This window comes from Temnothorax curvispinosus, unplaced genomic scaffold, assembly GCF_003070985.1.
Source record: "Temnothorax curvispinosus isolate PA1 unplaced genomic scaffold, ASM307098v1 QBEX01002880.1, whole genome shotgun sequence".
In the NCBI taxonomy this organism is placed as follows: Eukaryota; Metazoa; Arthropoda; class Insecta; order Hymenoptera; family Formicidae; genus Temnothorax; species Temnothorax curvispinosus.
In genome coordinates, this window is record NW_020212660.1 from 53,372 (window position 1) to 71,473 (window position 18,102).

An 18,102-nucleotide genomic window follows, 5' to 3' on the forward strand; every position below is an offset into this window, starting at 1 on the left:
TGATCTCAACGATTATTTTGTATTAAAAAAAAAAATGCCTCACATGTCTTTTTAGATGGTCTCAATTTTTATTACTTAAGTACCTTAAGTGATTGGACTTTTTCCTTTACACGCATAAAAATTAAATGCATTCTCGCGTAATATTTAATAATATGTATGAATAAAGGTCTTCTTATACGTTTTTGTTTTCTTCTTTCCTCAGTCACCTTTCGAAGCCATTGAGTAGGAGTACACCATCGATGGCAGCTGGCGGCGCGCAAACTCCAGCAAAGGTTAGCAGATCTTCGTCGAGGTCGTCGCCGACGTCTACCAGCAGCGCGAGGCAGAAGAAGTTCCACAGGCACTTCACTCAGGTAGAGATTATGTTTAAATGGTACATCCATTTTCTCAGAGCCCACGATAATAATCGCTTACGAGAGGGTACGATAAGAGCTAAAAAAAAAAAAAAACGGCCCGCAGATGTTGCGGGGGCTGTTCTCTTCCCAACGCAGCAACCCATTATCGTATTGCGATACTTACCTCGTCTTCATCCGGCGGACAGTTTGTTTAAACTTCTCCGGACGTAGGGCATAAACGCGTAGGATATGAACGTCAATGCATGCCTCGTCTACGTGCGGTATAAAAATACTTTCCCTCATCTCGCCGATGAACTTCAGAAAGGGTTAAAAGATCTAGGTGTTTGATGGGAGGAATGTATAAATCGCGAAAATATATCAGATTCGCAGCTTCGCTAATTGATCTTGATCGACGTTATTGTCGAATATGTATGTTTACGTAGTAATAGTGTCGCGTCGCGAGCGGAATTATTAATATGAATGCAAGCGTGGCGCAATAATGACACTCTCTTATGTTTGATAAACAAGGTATCGCATGTCAACTTGAACAGAGTCCGTCTTCAGGGCGAAATTGTCACACGCTCAAGCGAGGAGTATATACAGTAACTCGAGTCGAGTTGTCCCGAGCGTCAAGCGTGGCAAATAAAGCGTGTTCCTAGAAAGGGATCTGGATCCTAGGATACTAGGATACTTTGCGAAGAAAATGAAGCCTAGCTTCATCTTAACACACTAATCTTTACGACTATTTTGCGTTGCGTTTTCTGTTTATGAATCGATGGTTTGTCGCATTCGAGCTCGTTTTACTATCAGGCAGTATCTTACAAAGATTAGCGAGACTCACGTGAATGGACAAGGTTGGAGACGACCCCCCCGGCCCTCCCCTTGAACCCCTTGAACGGAACTCCTTGAGGAAGGAGTTTCGTCGCGTCGGCGAAAGGGCAGTACCGACCTAATGCGTAGTCTTCGAAATTTCGTTATCAGGTGGCGGAGGACGAGCGCGTGCTGAATTACTACAGCTGCGCGCTGGTGGGCGACATCCTGCTGCAGGGCCACCTGTACATCACGCCCAACTACTTCGCCTTCTACAGCAACGTGTTCGGCTACGTGACGAAGCTGCTGATACCGACGGTGTCGGTGCTGAAGATCAGCAAGGAGAAGACGGCGCGGATCATACCGAACGCGGTGGCGGTGGCCACTGAGGAGGAGCGTCACGTCTTCTGCTCGCTGCTCTCGCGCGACTCCACGTACAAGCTGATGAAGCAGGTCTGGGATGCGGCGATGGAGCCGCGGGCGACGGCGGACGACGAGTTGCCGGCGCTCGACACCGATACCAAGCTCCTCACGCCGGAGACGCTGCTGGTCGACGACTCCGAGGAGGTGAACGCCGAGGAGGACGAGTCGAGCATGTCCGAGAGCGGTACCGATCTTACGGCGGCCAGCAGATCGCCGACCGCCTGCACCGAGATCGACGGCACTTCCCCGATTATCACCAGGCCGAGTTTGCCACCCGCCAGGTGTGTCTTCCGTGTCCGACGTATATATAGATCAAATAAGAAAAAGGAAGTTCGATTAATTGAATTAATTGCCGCAAAATTATTTTACACGAAGCTATTGAAAGCTAGCAAAAATGAGATAAAGTTATGTAACAATGAAGGATGATAAAGTAAGATCTTATTTGCTTTCGTAAAATCGCGCAATAACGAAAAGGTCTAGATAATTTTATCAAGTCTCTGTTTTCTCTTAGTTCATAGTTTTGCGAAATGTGATACGTTGAAGTTATTTTCGTAATTGTCGCTTATTCCGCTTATTTTTACTTTCTTTCAGGCTGGAAACAGTGATGTTAACGAAGACGCTGACACCGAGCAAATCCGACCGGCTGGGATCTCTGTTTACCAACGGGTTGAAGCCTGGCATGGTGATAGCGATACTGGTGGCTCTCTTGGCAGTTCTTTACGTATCGGCGGCTCTTATGATGATGCGTATTGACAGGTTGCACACCGCTTATTTAAACCACCCCCTCGTCTCGCCGGAACGCTTCACGCAGGATCGGCTGTTGCACTATCTTAACACGAATCTGGATCAAATAGTAAAGGTAAATTGCCCCAGGAAGTGATGGTTTGTGATCACGATGGATTTGATTACCGATACGAATCTGTTGCAGTGAAATCTGTTCGAACTTAATAAATAAACGTTTTTTAAATGTAATGTCTGCAAAAAAGTAATTACGAACTGGAAATGACTATGTAATAATATTTGGCCTCAATAAATAGTGTTTTTTAATTTATTTTTAAATTAAGTGACTTTATTGAATTTTTATCTATTGATGGTTTAAATAAATTTTTTTATTACTTTAAAAAGTACAAGTTGGAAATACACAATAACACTTGTATATTTTCTCTTACATCATTTTACTTTCTTCTAAAATTAAAATAGATAAATTTATGAGTAATTCTGATTGCGTAATAGTGTCAGGTGTTTGGATTTTATCGATACTTGAAAATCAAAGATAATCGGGAAAGACCAGGTGTGGTTGATGGCCGGTGTCTAATCAAATAGTTTAAGTGACTAACTGTGTCATATTCCTTTGATACGAGAAAAATATGTTTGTTTGTAGGTGCGGCAGAGTCTGCAGACGCTATCGCAGCAGTTTGTAGCGATGAGCCAGGGTGGTGGCCAGGGGCCTTCCGGCGGCGTGGTGGAACCGGAAGATGCGCCGAGTTAGCCCTCGACGATGGAACGCGATTTAATTCAGCCAAAAAATAACACGGGGTCCCGTCGCTCCGCCGACGCGCGTAGCATCGCCTCGTGAACGACGACCGTATTCGTCGTCGTCGTCGCCGTCGTCGTCATCATTGTCTTCGTCGTCGCCGCGCTAGTTCGTCGGCGACCCGCGAGGGTCGATCCCACGCATAGTCATCGCGCGATCGTCCCTCCGAATAGGAGTTATTGTTCTAGTACCTAGACTTCCGCGGGAGTTTAGAGAGGCAGCCGTGTCTCGTGAAACGAGAGAGATCTCGGACGTGCATCCCGAGCGCGGGGGAATGAATATCCATTTTCGAGCGAACCTGAAGCGACCGCGTGAATTAGAACTGATTGTGAGCGCTTGCAGATTATAGGCTGTTCTGACAGAAACATACATATATGCATAAAAAAAGATACCTCAGACACACATATACGAACACACATATAGAGAGAAAATCGAAGGTAAGTGCGCGGCGGGCGAAGGAATTTCTGCTTTTTTTTTCCTTTTCTTTTTTGAACTACTAGTCACGCGTGTACCTAAGTCCCGGGGTACGACAAGAGAAACAGAATGAACAAAATGGTATATGTATATATACATACATATAGTATATATAAACAGTTATATACATATAAAGTATCTATACATACAAATATAGATTAACAACGCATACTTCGCGATTAATTGTTCGTTAATTATGTATTTCGAGCTAGTCGGGCACTACTCAATCACCGCTGCTATATATATGATATATTAAAAAAGATCGACACAATGTTATATAGCATCACAAATGGGTAATCTTATCTCGATGTAGCGCGCGATACACGGCGCCGTGCGACGATACTTCACCGAGAGACGATGAAGTATCTACCGAGATATAATAGAGGAGCTCGCTTTCCTTATCCGCCATTAGCTCTTTCAGTACCTGCCTTAAACCTGCATTTAATAATGATACAAAAATTTTAGAAAAACAAACTCCACGATGTATCCCTTGTCCCCGCCACGTTCTCGTCGTCTCGCGATCTCGATGAGACTAAATTTTAAGTTTCTGTCACTCAACAAAATTTCGATGAAACGCTATTTGGGAGATAATTCGTGGCGTTCTATGTTAATTAAGCAACGAAACTGCAAATGTAAGCGTTGAATATTATTGAAGGAAAGAGTAACGACACCGCTCTATAGTTTGAAGCTTGACGGCCAGGTTCTTAAAAAATATACCCTATTCTCCTCTGTTATCGCAAAGTAGATTCTTCAATTAACAAAGCTTTTGGTTTTTTTAAAAACTTTTCTAATTGAAGAAAAGTGTGACTTTGTAGTTATTTGCTGACATCATTCAATGTGACATTATTTAAGTAAATCTCAATGTTTACAGACTTTACAGACCGTAGCGTAAACTATAATACATTACAAATAGAAAAAGGGATTTTTAACAAATTCAAATGAGAGTTGAAATGGACGAAGACTCTTGCCTAAATATTAGCATTTGCATATTTGTATCCCCATGACGAGCCGTAAGGGAATATTTACTTAATGACAGTTAAAGTTAAGCGAACACACTGATGAACACCGGCTGTAAAATTGCGTTGATTTAACAAGAGGAAGGTGCTAATGTCCCTATATTTAGTTCGGTACTGAAAGGGTTAAATTGCGCAGCTCGAATGGACCCGGAGATACGAGAGAAAGAGAGTGAGAGTAAGAGAGAGAAAGAGAAAGAGAGAGAAAGAATCCGTATTCTCTTGCGTGACTGTTCCTACTGCATGCTCTCGATTGTTTCTGGAAGTAAAGACGACGTATATCTTCTGGATTCGATCACGCAAGTCGTTTATGTCGAAAGTGACTCTATTTCGACAAACTATTTAGACAAACTGTGAGAATCTTGAAACGTACAAGAGCATCGATTTGTTGTGTCTCAATTAATTTATTTATGCTTAATTGATCGTTAATAATTTATTTGATACAAAATATGTGACTAAATTTATTTTAATTTTATTTATTTCCTAGTGATTTTGTTTTTAGTGATTATTTTTAACACACATCTAATGCTTATAAGATATATTAAAGATCTGAAAAACATAACGGGATCTATGTGAAATATTTTTTATAATTTTATAATTATTTATTCGAAACCTTGAGAAGGTTTTTTAGGAAAATGTTAAAAATTATTTCCACTTGGGTGAATTTTTAATTTCTAAACTATATTAATAAGAAAATTACGTTTATCGAAATTCATCGGCATATATCGATTTGATGAAATTCTGGACAGAGGAGCAATTTCGGGCATAAATGAATTAAGTTTGTCGCGTTTCAAAGCTTGCTGCCGTACTTTCGAGATGAACGACTCGCGCGCGAAAGTGCTGGCAAAATATTTCATCATTTACTCGAACAAATTCTGAAATCGCTGCACTTTCCGACGGAACGAGGAATGTTAAAAAAAGAAAGAAGCGTTATTATATTTGCGATTATAATATGGGAGACGAGAGGGTGGAGGTTTGACTGTGATAATAGGATCGTGAATGAGCGCTCGCAGAGGCACGACCGCGCTTAACTCTTTACCGCGCGAATCTTCGTTTCCGCAAAATAGAGAGAAGAACGTTAAGACGGAAAAAAATGGAAAATACAGGAAATGTGCGGTTTGTGTAATGTATTATATGCGGCGCAGTAAGGAGATCGTTTTTATGGTTTCTTTTTTGCTCGGAAAAGAAGGAAGGAGGCAATTGATAAGCGCGATCGTTCTCCCTTCGAGCTCAATATGGGATCTAAGAGAAGTGCTGTTATATTAATTAACTATATTTATAAGAGTGTAAAGAGAGAGAAAGAGAAAGGAAAATCCCTTAAATGTTATTTTCTACGTTGGTACATTGTTTAATAATTAATTATACTGATGGGATATACAAACGGTATTGCGGTATTACTTTAAGTTTCGACCTTTTTATTGGACATTACCATTATTGTTACCAATTTTTCTGTTATCGCTTGACTACGTTAAATACGTGAATTATTACTCGCGCAGAGAGATGAAGCGAGTATAACGCGACACGATCAAACGCGACTTGACAACTTATTTATTCTCTTCCGATTTCCTCTCGAAAACATCGTGAAAACGTGGGACGGGGCAAGCAGTATTCCTTTCGCGTGTCCGGATTCGAAATGCGCGACTCGACTTCGCGCGCGATGAATATTCCGTCGGCGCGAAAACACATGCGAAAACAGTTTGGCCGTAAATAGAAGCGTATCGACCGACACGTGTCGTTGCTGACGACTCATTAAGAAGCGGAAGCGTATTTCCGATACACGCGCCAGAAAATGCGAGCACACACACGAGAAGCAGAATTGTAAATCGCTTTGCCGGAAAACCTTTAAACGAGATTTTACAAGCCCGATCTGTTGTACATTGTCACACATGATGAACCCTTGAAACTTATAAACACGATCTTTCGATCCACATCGCATACGTGGAGAGATCAGTTTTGAGACTCGTTTTGTCATCCGGGTAATAAAGTAGATTACCAATTAGCCGATGTCTCAGCGAGAACTGAACCGTAGATAAACTATCTGCAAGAAGTTGGGGATTAAAATGAGTCAACAGCAATGTATTTAGCGAAATTAAAATCTCATCTTTTCGTAAATCGAAATTAGATTTTCAACTAAGGAAAATAAATTTTTGTTGGCTGTTTTTAATTTATATTGCGGACATATTGCTGGAATGAGATTGCTCCCTTTCAAGCATAGATAATTATAATTGAATAATGCTATAATATATTTCAGGACATTATTTGAAACTTAGTAAAAAATAAATAAATAAGAAGATTATTATTCAAGTTTTGACAAATTTGATAGACAAATAGCACAATGTTTAAACATTTGACAAAGAATAAGAAAGATAATAAGCTTCTTATTATTTTATTAGTTTCTTTTTATATAGTGATAAATTGAATCTGACGGAGCAATCTCATAACGGAAATCAACGACGATCGGTTGTGAGAGAAATTAGAGAAAGGACGTCGAGACGTTTTGCGAGGATCATATAGCCAATAAACGCGACAGCCAAGTCCTGTGCCAAATTTGGTAAAAATTGAGTGAAATGTCCTTAACGAAGACACGCTTGTTCCTGTCGATTGTCGTGCGCTCGTACAGCTTTTCCGCCACATTAGGGAGTCGATGTTAAAAAAACCTGCTACCTAGAGGAAAGTTATGCCGAATATCGAGAATCGTTTCAAATGATGAAGCGACAGTTATTGGTCACCGATTTGTGATCATCCACAGGAAATTGAATTTTCGACGAAACAATTATTTGTTGTATAATAATTGTTTTCCGATACGGATAATTTCTAATTGAAAAGATTGTTTGCCGTATATTTTAGTATTCATAACAAACCTAGATTTTTTTGAATTGACAAATTTATACAGGAAATTTACCTTGTAAAATTATGATTCAGATTTTAACTCGAATAGGGATATAATTTTAAAAAGTTTCTTTCAACTTGTTTTTATGATCTCTTGTTTTATATAAAGAATATATATATTAAGTATATTCTGTTATTGAAAATTTTGTCAGTTTTCTGTGAGTGATAGCAGATTAATGATCATCATCGTATGAATCTGCGACGAGAAGGGCATTTTTCCCGCGTGAACAACGCAACCCTTACGAGACCGCGATGAAGCGTGAGAGATGATGATTGAGAGAGAAAATGCGAAGCACACAAGACGATGAAATCCCCGATCCGGAAATTACCTGAAGCGGATGTTGCGTTAGTTAATTGTATTACGTAGTCGATAGTAATCTATTCCTCGTTCTTGTTTACATATGACTGCTACTTGCCTTACCATAATGTTTTTAGACATTTTAGATGGGTGCTCAACACACACGGTCCGTTTATTTAAGGATATATACGAGTGTGTATGTGTTGCGAGATTGATGTCGAAGGAGTGCGTTTCGCGTATCGCCGAACGCGATTAAAGGTCTCTGTATATACTCGATTGGACATCTGACATGAGATAGAAATTTTCAAATTCTGAGTAGCATATATTTATGATGGGCAGCTAAAGCAGGGATTGTTTTCTCTGTGCAATATAATATATAATTTACATCCTTAAAATTGTATATAAATTTCTATTATTGAATTTTCTTATTGCTTTTTTATGTTTTTAAAAATAAATTTCTCTTTTTTTGTATAAAAGTGTCCAGTTATTTATTTTATGAAACAGAAAGTAAAAAAGAAATCAGATAGAAAGTGTTACATTTTTCTTAAAATCTTTCGTCTGTGGAGCTTAATTGCGAAAGATATTGGGCGAGAGACCTTTAAACGCGATACTCAAAATGCACAATTGAGGGGCATATCTGTTAACGATGAAATTGCACGATCGCAAAGAGGGAAAGAGATTCGTGCCCGCAATTATCGGATCTCGCAATTATTGCGCGCACGCGAGGAATCGCGTGGCGGGAGAGAATCCAAAAACAACTACAGACCAATAATTTACTACGTAATTTGTGTAGCTCGATACACAGGATGCAAATAAATTTGTGAAAACATCAAGCCGTCGTACAAACATTCACCTCACTCCCGGATTACGTTCCGTTTCCTTCTACGCAGGCATTTCCCATTTCAGCGATTAATTTGCAGACTGACCGCAACGTCCACCACCCACGAGAGCCTGCGGTTTATCGAGTTAATTACCGCTGCATCGCAAGTCGATAAGATACGTCCGTCTAATTAGAGAGTTTATTTCGAACGAATAATTTCAAATTAACTTTTTAGGATCAGAAGAACTGTATTTGTTGGCATTTTAAATGACGATTGCCATTCTACATATATGTCGCACCCCTAGAAGAATACTGTCACAATTCAACAGTTCACAATTTTCAGGAGAAAGAAAAAAATTTAATTCAATTTTTTTGAATTGTGAAATAACTAACGCAATTACGATGACGTTTGTTTTGTTGTAATAAAACTTGTACTGTTTCTTGAAGAGGTCTGCTATGATTCACTTCTCAATTCACTTATGACTTATGACACTTTCATCCAGGAAACCACAATATAATCAGTTTAAAAGAATAATGACGCTGTCCCGTGGAACGAATTTCGCATATATAAACTTGTGATACTATTATAGCATATAAGTAACATTTTAGACATACTTTTTATGGACTTAACTCAAAATCGAAATTTTCTGAGTTGATAGCAGGGGTGCGATATGTCTTAAAATGTGAAGTAATAACTTTTTTTCAGATTTGAATAATATGTACAGAGGCCAAAAGAAGGATCGTCGAAAAATTGAATTAATCATTTAAAAAAATCTATTTAAGTAATTTTTGTAATATTCGTAAATATAATTAAAGACATGCATTAAAAACACAAAGTTAATTCTATTTTTCTCTCATAATAGAAAAATGTTCTCTGCAGTTTTGATGGAAATCGTCGAAATATTTTCTATCTCTCGAAAATTATATTTGATAAACCATTTCATTTTGAGTCATAAATAAATATTTAAGCGGTTATAAAATTAATCAATTTTTCATTTCCGTTCATATACATAAAGTCGCGCGTTTTGAGTTCATATCGACTCGTTCACTCAGAGATCTAAATGCTACACGCGATTATTGCTGTAGTGGGGACTTTGCGGTTACTCCGTAGAGGAAGCTGTATCTCATATAAGACGTAGCACGCGTTTACGAACGTCAGTGCGTTTGCGGTGTAACTTGTAAATTGATTGTCGTTCGTGGTTGTTCTGTTTCGCGGTTTCTTCAGCCGTTGATTTGTAACATAAGTGATTTTAAGGTAAGTTCAAATTTTATGTTTTTTATATAATAAGCCGACTAAGAGAGATTGGAAGCAAGAAACGATGATATGACTTACCGATAAAATTAATTAAACATATATAATATATAAAATTGATTGCTGCAACAGCATTAAAAGATGGCAAGCACATTCACGACCAATAAAATATGTACTTATAAGTTTTGTAGATTAAATCCTTAATTATATATTACAAATCGTTATGTTTTATATTGAAATTAATTTGTATAAACGATGTAGTCCAATGGAATTATTACCGATCTAAATTTTTTTAAATCTATTTTTAAATTATGTTCCCTATTGGTTTTATCTATTTTATTAATTAACATAAAAAAATTAGTCACGTATTTACATAATTATATATACAAAGAATAATATGTAAAGCAAACTATATTATTTATTATACGTTTCAAGTTAATTTCGTGCTAAACTGCATGATTTATTTGAATTATTTAAATTTATTCACTTTTTATGGAAAAATATGAAAAATTAACCGCAGAGATTTAGTTTTTTTTTTATCTCCATTCTCCGAATATTACTCGCATTTTAAAATCTTGTTGTTCATCTATCCGTCCCGTTATAGCATTATTGGTGACAGTGCTGTTAATTATATATTATCAAACTGAGGTTCACTCATAAAAAGACCAAGACATCTTATTCGATTACGATATCACGAAATACAACTCGCTTTCAAAACAAGACGAAGAAACGTTGTAGCTTGCGCAACGCAACTTATTCATCAAATAAGGGGGGGAATCGTCTCGAAATACCGGTTTCATTTCTACAACCGATATAATAATAATGTACGAGTGGTTTTCACGGTAATTCACCGGGTGCTCGAGAATGTGTGAGCCACGCGCGGCATGTATATACCGCGCGATACAGGTGGAATCCCGCATTTCACCTGCGCGGTGATCCGATCCGGGTGAATCAGCGATCGAGGATCGAGGTCGCTTGACGCCGCCGCTCTCCGATCGATCGCCCCTTTACGGGACACCGGATTACGCGGATTACGCACTCGGAATTTTTCCCGAACTTTTATGCAATGCCATCGCGGGTGAATCAATGACGGATACGGACCACTCATGCGATCCGACAATGAGGACACATCCCGGTTACAGCCTCGCTGTAGCCAATACTTGGGAATGAGGTTGCAGAATTGCGATTGATGCACAGAATCATACTTCACTTCCGTATATAATCAATATCTTTAACATGACTGTTGATTTCTAACAAGAAGATTCATATCTCTCTCAACACATATGCACAATCTTGCGTGGACATTTTATTAAACTTTAAAGTAATTATAATTATAATATCACTGATAATTAAAAAAAATTAGGGATTAGAATTTTCAGAGGAAGGACTAGTCCTCAAAATTTCCAAAACACATTCTGTTTTAAGAAACTAAATTTTTATAAGTTAATATAATCTCGTAAGACATTTTATAATTTATCCTGATCTCTTCAGATGTCATTCGAGGAGCCGCTGATAGTTGAAGCGGTGTACTTGTACGAGAAGGAGAATGCCGAGACCCATCGCACCTTCAATTTTGAAATGGTCCACCAGGATCCCGCGATTCCCGTCCTCCGACGAGGACAGGCCTTCCACATGGCTCTGAGATTCAACCGCGAGTACGTGGACGAAACCGACATCGTCCGGCTGCTCTTCAGCTTCGGCCCGAACCCCAACGTGCTACGGGGCACCAGGGGAGTGAACACGGTCACCAGCAGGGAGACTTACCTGACCGATTTGGAGGCTTGGGGCGTTCGGATGATCGGCGCTCAAGACGGGGATCTGTCCGTCGAGGTCAGAAGTCCGATCGACAGTCCCGTCGGCGTATGGCAATTGAACGTGGAGACCAACACCCTCGGTAGAAGACAAGCGCCGAATACTTACAGCTATGATAAAGATATCTATTTACTCTTCAATCCGTGGCTGAAAGGTACGCAAGCTCAATCAACAACAAGCAGGACGTTTAAAGATATCGCGGAATTTGAATCTGATAATCTCAGCGATAGATCCGATAATCTTCTAAATAATTGTTCTTATTTTTAAATAATTATGAAATATTTAAAAAATGTAATTAAATATAATGTATTAATTAAATGTAATGTAGAGGATTTGGTGTATATGGAGGACGACCAACTGCTCGACGAGTACATCCTCAATGACGTCGGGAAGATATGGGTGGGTCCATGGGGTAGCTCCCGTGGCAGAGAATGGGTATTTGGGCAATTCGACGCGTGTGTGCTACCGGCTTGTCAGTTGTTGCTCGAGAGATCCGGTATCAAGGCGATTTCCAGGGGCGACCCGGTCAGAATGGCTCGGGCGATCTCGAGAATCGTAATATATCCTTACTTTATTCCAAACTTATTTTAGGATTGGCAATGACATTCGAATTATTATGAGTTTGCTCAGAATTACAAGTAATCTAATAATTCGCTTTTATGATTATTAATTAAATCAGGATGTATCGCATGATTAGTTATTCTTATTCCAACTGAAATAATTAGAAACGAAAATATCGCGACGTTCAGTTCATTTTCAAACTCGAAACGGCTATACATAGCAATATAGCACTTTTTTCACTTAAATAATTATCTTTAAATCGAAATCAAGTACAATTTCCTTTTCCACTGTTCTTAGATAAACTCTAACGACGATAAGGGTGTGATAACCGGCCGCTGGGACGGCGATTACAGCGACGGCACCGCGCCGTCCGGCTGGACCGGAAGCGTGCCCATCCTCGAGCAGTTCTGGGAGACCGGCAATGAGGTAAAATACGGTCAATGCTGGGTCTTCGCCGGGGTCGTCACCACGGTGTGTCGCGCCCTGGGGATCCCGTCGAGAGTGGTGTCCAATCTGGTATCGGCCCACGACGCCAATGCCTCGCTATCGGTGGATCGTTACTACGATCTGAATAACGAGGAACTCGAGTACGACCCGAACAACCCCATGGGCGAGGACTCCATCTGGAATTACCACGTGTGGAACGACGTGTGGATGGCGAGACCGGATCTCCCCAAGGGTTACGGAGGTTGGCAGGCCATCGACGCCACTCCTCAGGAACAATCAGACAACTTTTATCAATGTGGGCCGGCGTCGGTGGAGGCCGTCAAGGAGGGTGCCGTCGGTTACAATTACGACGTGACCTTTATGGTAGCGTCCGTGAACGCGGATCTAATGAGATGGAAGGAGGACCCGGAGAGCGACCTGGGATATTCCAAGATCGACTGCAACAAGTATCAGTAAGTACACGGTAGTTTTGCGTTCATTGAAAATAACGTTATATTCTTTGAGGAAAATCCTCTTGGAATATAATTTTATTAAAGTTGTCATTAAATTATATTCAAAATTTAATAATTCATTAAAGTAAAACAGAGAAAATTGAGGAAAATCGTGAACCGGATAATAGATTCTTTGCCAACATTTGTTAAAATATTATACTGAAAATTTGTATTGACAAATTACTGTAAAATATACTGTATTATAGAGAAGATCACATCATTTATCAAAATTTGATAGGATTATATATTATCTGAATTTAAATTGCAAATTTAAATTTATGAGTTTGTCAAACTAAGTTTCTCGCACCGTTGAATATTACCGTGACAAATAAGCAATTATTTAATCAGCACTCTCGCGCGGAATCGTAGAATAATTAATGCCCCTCGAGCCTGTCCCAAGTCCCAAAGAACATCTCTCTCTACGTTTCATTCGATATTTTTTTGTGATGATTTCATTCGCTGATCATTCATGCGGTACAAGCAAATTCGTCGCGGACGGAAATAGCTATGACAGCTACATATGAAGCGTGAAATGTATAAAAGCGAGTCGGACGAGTGAACGACGGGTGTACCAGCGACGGAAACGGAAAAGCGCGAGCCTTTTGCGCTATTTGCCGATCCTGCGATTCGCAATTACATCGTCCTTCGACGCGTCATAAAGCATGAATTACTGTGTACTCGCGATTTCCATAATTTCCGCGACGCCGAGGCGAACATAGATAATGCAAAGCGCAAGCATAAATATGACAGACTTGACGGTCGACTCGTTTAAGTTGCAAACGATGAACGTCTCCGCGTAATGGATTATATATCTATTATTCCGCACATTATTGTTTCTCACGCCTATCTCGTCATGGGAGTTTCCAGAAACTCCACTTATATTCTTTCTCTATGATTTTTAGTACTCATTAATAATCCATGTTATGTATTAATTGTCAAATTATCACTTTCTTCTCGTAAAAAGCAATAATTGCTGATCCTGAATAATAAAAAGGACCTCGGCACGTTTCGCGCATGCTGCAAATCAAATGCAAAAATCAATAAATTATCTTCGCAGCATCGGCCGAATGATTTTAACAAAGGCGCCATGGATCTTCGATCCTAATGGAGACAAGGATAGGCAGGACATAACGTCGGTTTACAAAGCCAAGGAAGGTAAACGATGCAAGCAAATTGCCTTCACTCTCCGACGATCCATATTCTTTTATAAATTTACCCCTAACACGACCAGTGAAAGTATTTGGAAATTTTCAGTAAAATTTGGATTATATTTCCATTATTTGCAATATTAATTCATAATTCATGTTACGTACGTTAATTCAAGTCACTCCATATTTTTCGTCCTCTTTTTACACGGCTGACTGTAAACTCGATTTATCTCTGACCGACTTTTAGGCACCGAGGTCGAGAGGTTGACCCTGTACAGGGCGGTGCGCAGCACCGAGATGGCGAAGAGATTCTACTCGATGCCATCGCCGGGTAAAGAGGACGTCGAGTTTGATCTTATTGAGCTCGAACGCGTCAATATCGGCGAGCCGTTCGCCGTGACCGTGAACATCAAGAACAAGTCCGACGAGACGCGCACTATTCAGGCCATCCTGTCAGCCGGCAGCGTTTATTATACCGGAGTTAAGGCGAATCTGGTGAAGAGAGCGTCCGGCGATTTTGTGCTTCAACCGAACGCCGGTGAGAATTGTTTTTTATTTTTTTTTCTCAAACGCTCGCGGCAAGAGTCATTTAATGCCGCTGGAAATAAATGCTGCATTAATGTTAGAAGTAGATAGATAAAATGGTAATTTGTCAAAGCGCCGATAATTCTTAACTCGTAATTAAGTAATCGAAGCTGAAGGATTATGAGTTTAAGCAAGGCCGCAAAAGTAGACAAATGATTTTTTAATTATAATATTGTAATGGGATTTTAATCTATAAGGGAACACGATATTTACAAATGATTTAATATTGAAAATGGACAAAGTCGTTAAATTTGGCATTAAATTCGCAACGTTTAATTCGTTTTATTTCCATAACTAATGCTAATGTTCTATCATCAACGAGAAAAGCGACTGATTAGCTTCGGTTAATTTTGTCTCCGGAATTCCTGGGTGATGACATAATTTAATGGGCAATCATCAGCGAATAAGAAAAAATCGTGTAACTTTTTACTGCGTCGTTATCTAACTTCTTTGCGTTAATTTGCCTCAAAAATAAACTACGCCATCAGTAATATGCAATTTTTACGTTTAGATCACATAATTCTCAATTTAATCCATTACAGTGGAACAATTAAGGCTCAGCGTGACGGTGAACGATTACCTAGATAAGCTGGTGGAGTATTGCATTATGAAGTTATATTGTATTGCTACGGTCAAGGAAACCCGGCAAACTTGGGCAGACGAGGATGACTTTCAGGTTTTAAAGCCGAATATCGATGTCAAGGTATTGTATAAGAACAATCAATCAAACTGGGATTTTTTCAAAATATAGACTAAATATAGATTCTAAATATAGATTTAAATATAGATTCTAAATATAGATTTTCAAAATATAGATATAAATATATTTTTTCAAAATATATTTATCCAGTTTTTACACGTAAAAATATCTGAAGAGATTTCTCTCACTAAAGAAACTATCTCCGAACTATTTCTGATGTTGTAGATCGAAGGTGAACCAGTGGTTGGAAAACCATCGACCATCACGTTGAGTTTTAAGAATCCTTTGAAGAGGACTCTGACCAATTGCCAGTTCAACTATGCCGGGCCCGGTCTCTCCAGGAACAAGACCTTGGCCTTCAGGGACGTCGGGCCCGAGGAGAACGTTTACGTGGAGCATCAGCTCGTGCCGCAAAAGTCCGGAGAGCAGAAGATAATCGCCACTTTCACTTCGAAAGAATTGGTCGACATCACCGGTTGCGCAACCGTTGACGTCCTTGATGCCGAATGAATGGCTACGTGATGATTCGAGTTCATTTTCAAATATGTAACATATCGCTAAGAATGCCAGGTGCATCCTGGTTGAATCATCCGATCAGCGTGATAACGTAGATAAAGAATTGTGGCTTTATCTGGATATTATACTACGTGAATAATGTTTAAGCAACGATTTTTACAAATTTGTCTCTCATAAACAATTTGTCAATTTTGAATGTTATTTGTAGTAGATATTAATCACGGTGCGGTCTCGCTTCGCGTATACTTGGCGTAAGACACTACTGTGTCTCTCGATTTCAATAATATATATAATATAATGAGACTTTATTGAAAATAGTACGTATATGAAATTGATGAGAAGTTAGCATTTTTAACACGCAGGATATATTATCGAACTAGCGTAAAATAAATAGTTCAACCTTTTTTTCCTTCCAGTATTAAACTTTTTATTGTTACACAGACGTTTTACAGAGTTTCATTGTTACTTTGCAGGAGAAACTTTTCGACATGCATTTTTTTTAAGTTTTCGTAAGTTTATACTTTTATATAACGCAAAACGTCCGATAAATGGATATATCTATAAAATACAATCTGGAGACGAGCGTGGCCTAGTAGACAGCGCACTGGTTTATTAAGCCAAAGGTCCCGGGTTCGATTCTCGGTAGAGCTAGAAAATTTTATTCGCTCGTTTTCCTCTCGGAAGGCAATGGCAAACCACCGAGAGTAAGTATGTCTTGCCACGAAAACTTCTCTAAAAAAATTGCCGTTCGAAATCGGCGTTAAACTGTAGGTTATGGAACCTACAGTTATTGTATATGGATACAATGTGTATAATCCACGTGCGCAACACATTTATATGAAGAGAAGTCACCACGCTCGGACACGAGTAATAGGACTGAGGATGGATAAAATACAATCGAATAAAATACAAATACAATAAAAAAATATAACATGTACAGGGAATATATTTATTGAAACCAAAGGGAACACAACTTAAACGAATATCAACGAAATCAATATCATACTATGCAGAGTCAAAAACATATAAATGTAGATTACAGAGAGATTACTTTGTTGAGTCACATCGGAACGAAAATTGTAAAAACCAAAACACTACAGTACAGACGATGCAATAAATAAAAGAAATAAGATTTTCACGCGATATAAGGCAAGTTTCTTTAATCGCCACAGGAAGTGCCAAAGTTTTATTAGTCGCTCCTTTCGTTCCAAAATTTTTGTTACTTCTATTTCTCCTCGATTGTATTTCTCTCAATATTTGTATTAAATACTCCGTGTCGTCGGAATCAGAACTTTCGTTTAAAGTCGACCTCGCTCGTTTATTTTCTGAAAGAACATTATTTTTTTCTTCCTGGTCTATCCCGAAATAATCCTCTTTCGATGATCTCGAAAAACTTTCAAAGTCGCATATTCGATCGGAAGTACTGCCGCGCGACGAGTACGTTGAGAATCCGTCGAAATCTTCACCGTTGTTCGCGAGGTGACACATCGCTTCGCATTCTAATTTTATCTTATCTTCATTTTCGCGACTTGTGAAAGGGGTATGTATCCCGGGACAATGCCGATCATCTCGGAACTCCGACGTTTCGTAATCTTCGTCCGTTTTCTCATTTCGTTTCCCAGATTCCTTCGACGTTAAATTTCTATGATATATAATGACTGCCTCGTGAAGATTGCGCGCGCGCTCTGCCGCGAGCTCAAAAGCAGCCATCACGTCGCTTGGTATACCGTCAACTTTCAATTCCGACGTGACCGTATCTTCGTCCTGGACGTCGTTTTCGGGATATTTCGTGATATCCTCGGAAGAGTGATGAGACACATTACAATCGTCGATCGTTAGTGATGGAGATCTGGTTAAAGATAGATTATTTACTGAAGTACTACTTGCGCCGTGATTATTGGAGCATTTTGTGGATTCCTGTTTATCGTTGTCAGTGTCTGTTTTATCGTCAGAATTTTCAAGTAAGTTTAAAGAAATTTGGTAAGCTTTCTCTT

General features: G+C 39.2%; 3 protein-coding genes across 6 annotated transcripts in view; 2 read left to right on the forward strand and 1 right to left on the reverse strand.

Moving 5' to 3' along the window:
* Nucleotides 1–4,768, forward strand: part of LOC112452030 (GRAM domain-containing protein 2B-like) — a 53,224-nt gene extending 48,456 nt beyond the window's left edge. For 3 of the 4 annotated variants that reach the window (XM_025012018.1, XM_025012021.1, XM_025012022.1), the window contains 4 exons: nt 203–353; nt 1,296–1,849; nt 2,160–2,427; nt 2,950–4,768. In XM_025012018.1, coding sequence (XP_024867786.1) covers nt 203–353; nt 1,296–1,849; nt 2,160–2,427; nt 2,950–3,057 — 1,081 coding nt within the window. In that variant the 3' untranslated portion in view covers nt 3,058–4,768. The remainder of the gene's footprint in view (nt 1–202; nt 354–1,295; nt 1,850–2,159; nt 2,428–2,949) is intronic. The other variant, XM_025012019.1, reaches the window with a different exon arrangement.
* Nucleotides 4,769–9,767: 4,999 nt separating this feature from the next.
* LOC112452029 (hemocyte protein-glutamine gamma-glutamyltransferase-like) lies at nt 9,768–17,326 on the forward strand. The gene is made up of 8 exons (XM_025012017.1): nt 9,768–9,851; nt 11,340–11,814; nt 11,989–12,215; nt 12,519–13,120; nt 14,217–14,314; nt 14,555–14,845; nt 15,435–15,595; nt 15,818–17,326. The coding sequence occupies exons 2-8, from the start codon at nt 11,340–11,342 to the stop codon at nt 16,100–16,102; spliced, it is 2,139 nt and encodes a 712-aa protein (XP_024867785.1). The 5' UTR covers nt 9,768–9,851; the 3' UTR covers nt 16,103–17,326.
* LOC112452026 overlaps nt 17,109–18,102 on the reverse strand; it is a 4,346-nt gene continuing 3,352 nt past the window's right edge. The window contains exons 5-6 of the mRNA XM_025012014.1: nt 17,332–18,045; nt 17,109–17,113 (exon numbers count right to left, since the gene is read on the reverse strand). Of these exons, the coding sequence (XP_024867782.1) occupies nt 17,109–17,113; nt 17,332–18,045 (719 nt within the window). The remainder of the gene's footprint in view (nt 17,114–17,331; nt 18,046–18,102) is intronic.

Coding starts and splice junctions, on each gene's coding strand:
- LOC112452029 (XM_025012017.1), top strand. CDS start 11,340: ATGTCATTCGAGGAGCCGCTGATAGTTGAAGCGGTGTACTTGTACGAG. Junction 11,815..11,988: donor CTTCAATCCGTGGCTGAAAG/GTACGCAAGCTC, acceptor AATGTAATGTAG/AGGATTTGGTGTATATGGAG. Junction 14,846..15,434: donor TGTGCTTCAACCGAACGCCG/GTGAGAATTGTT, acceptor AATCCATTACAG/TGGAACAATTAAGGCTCAGC.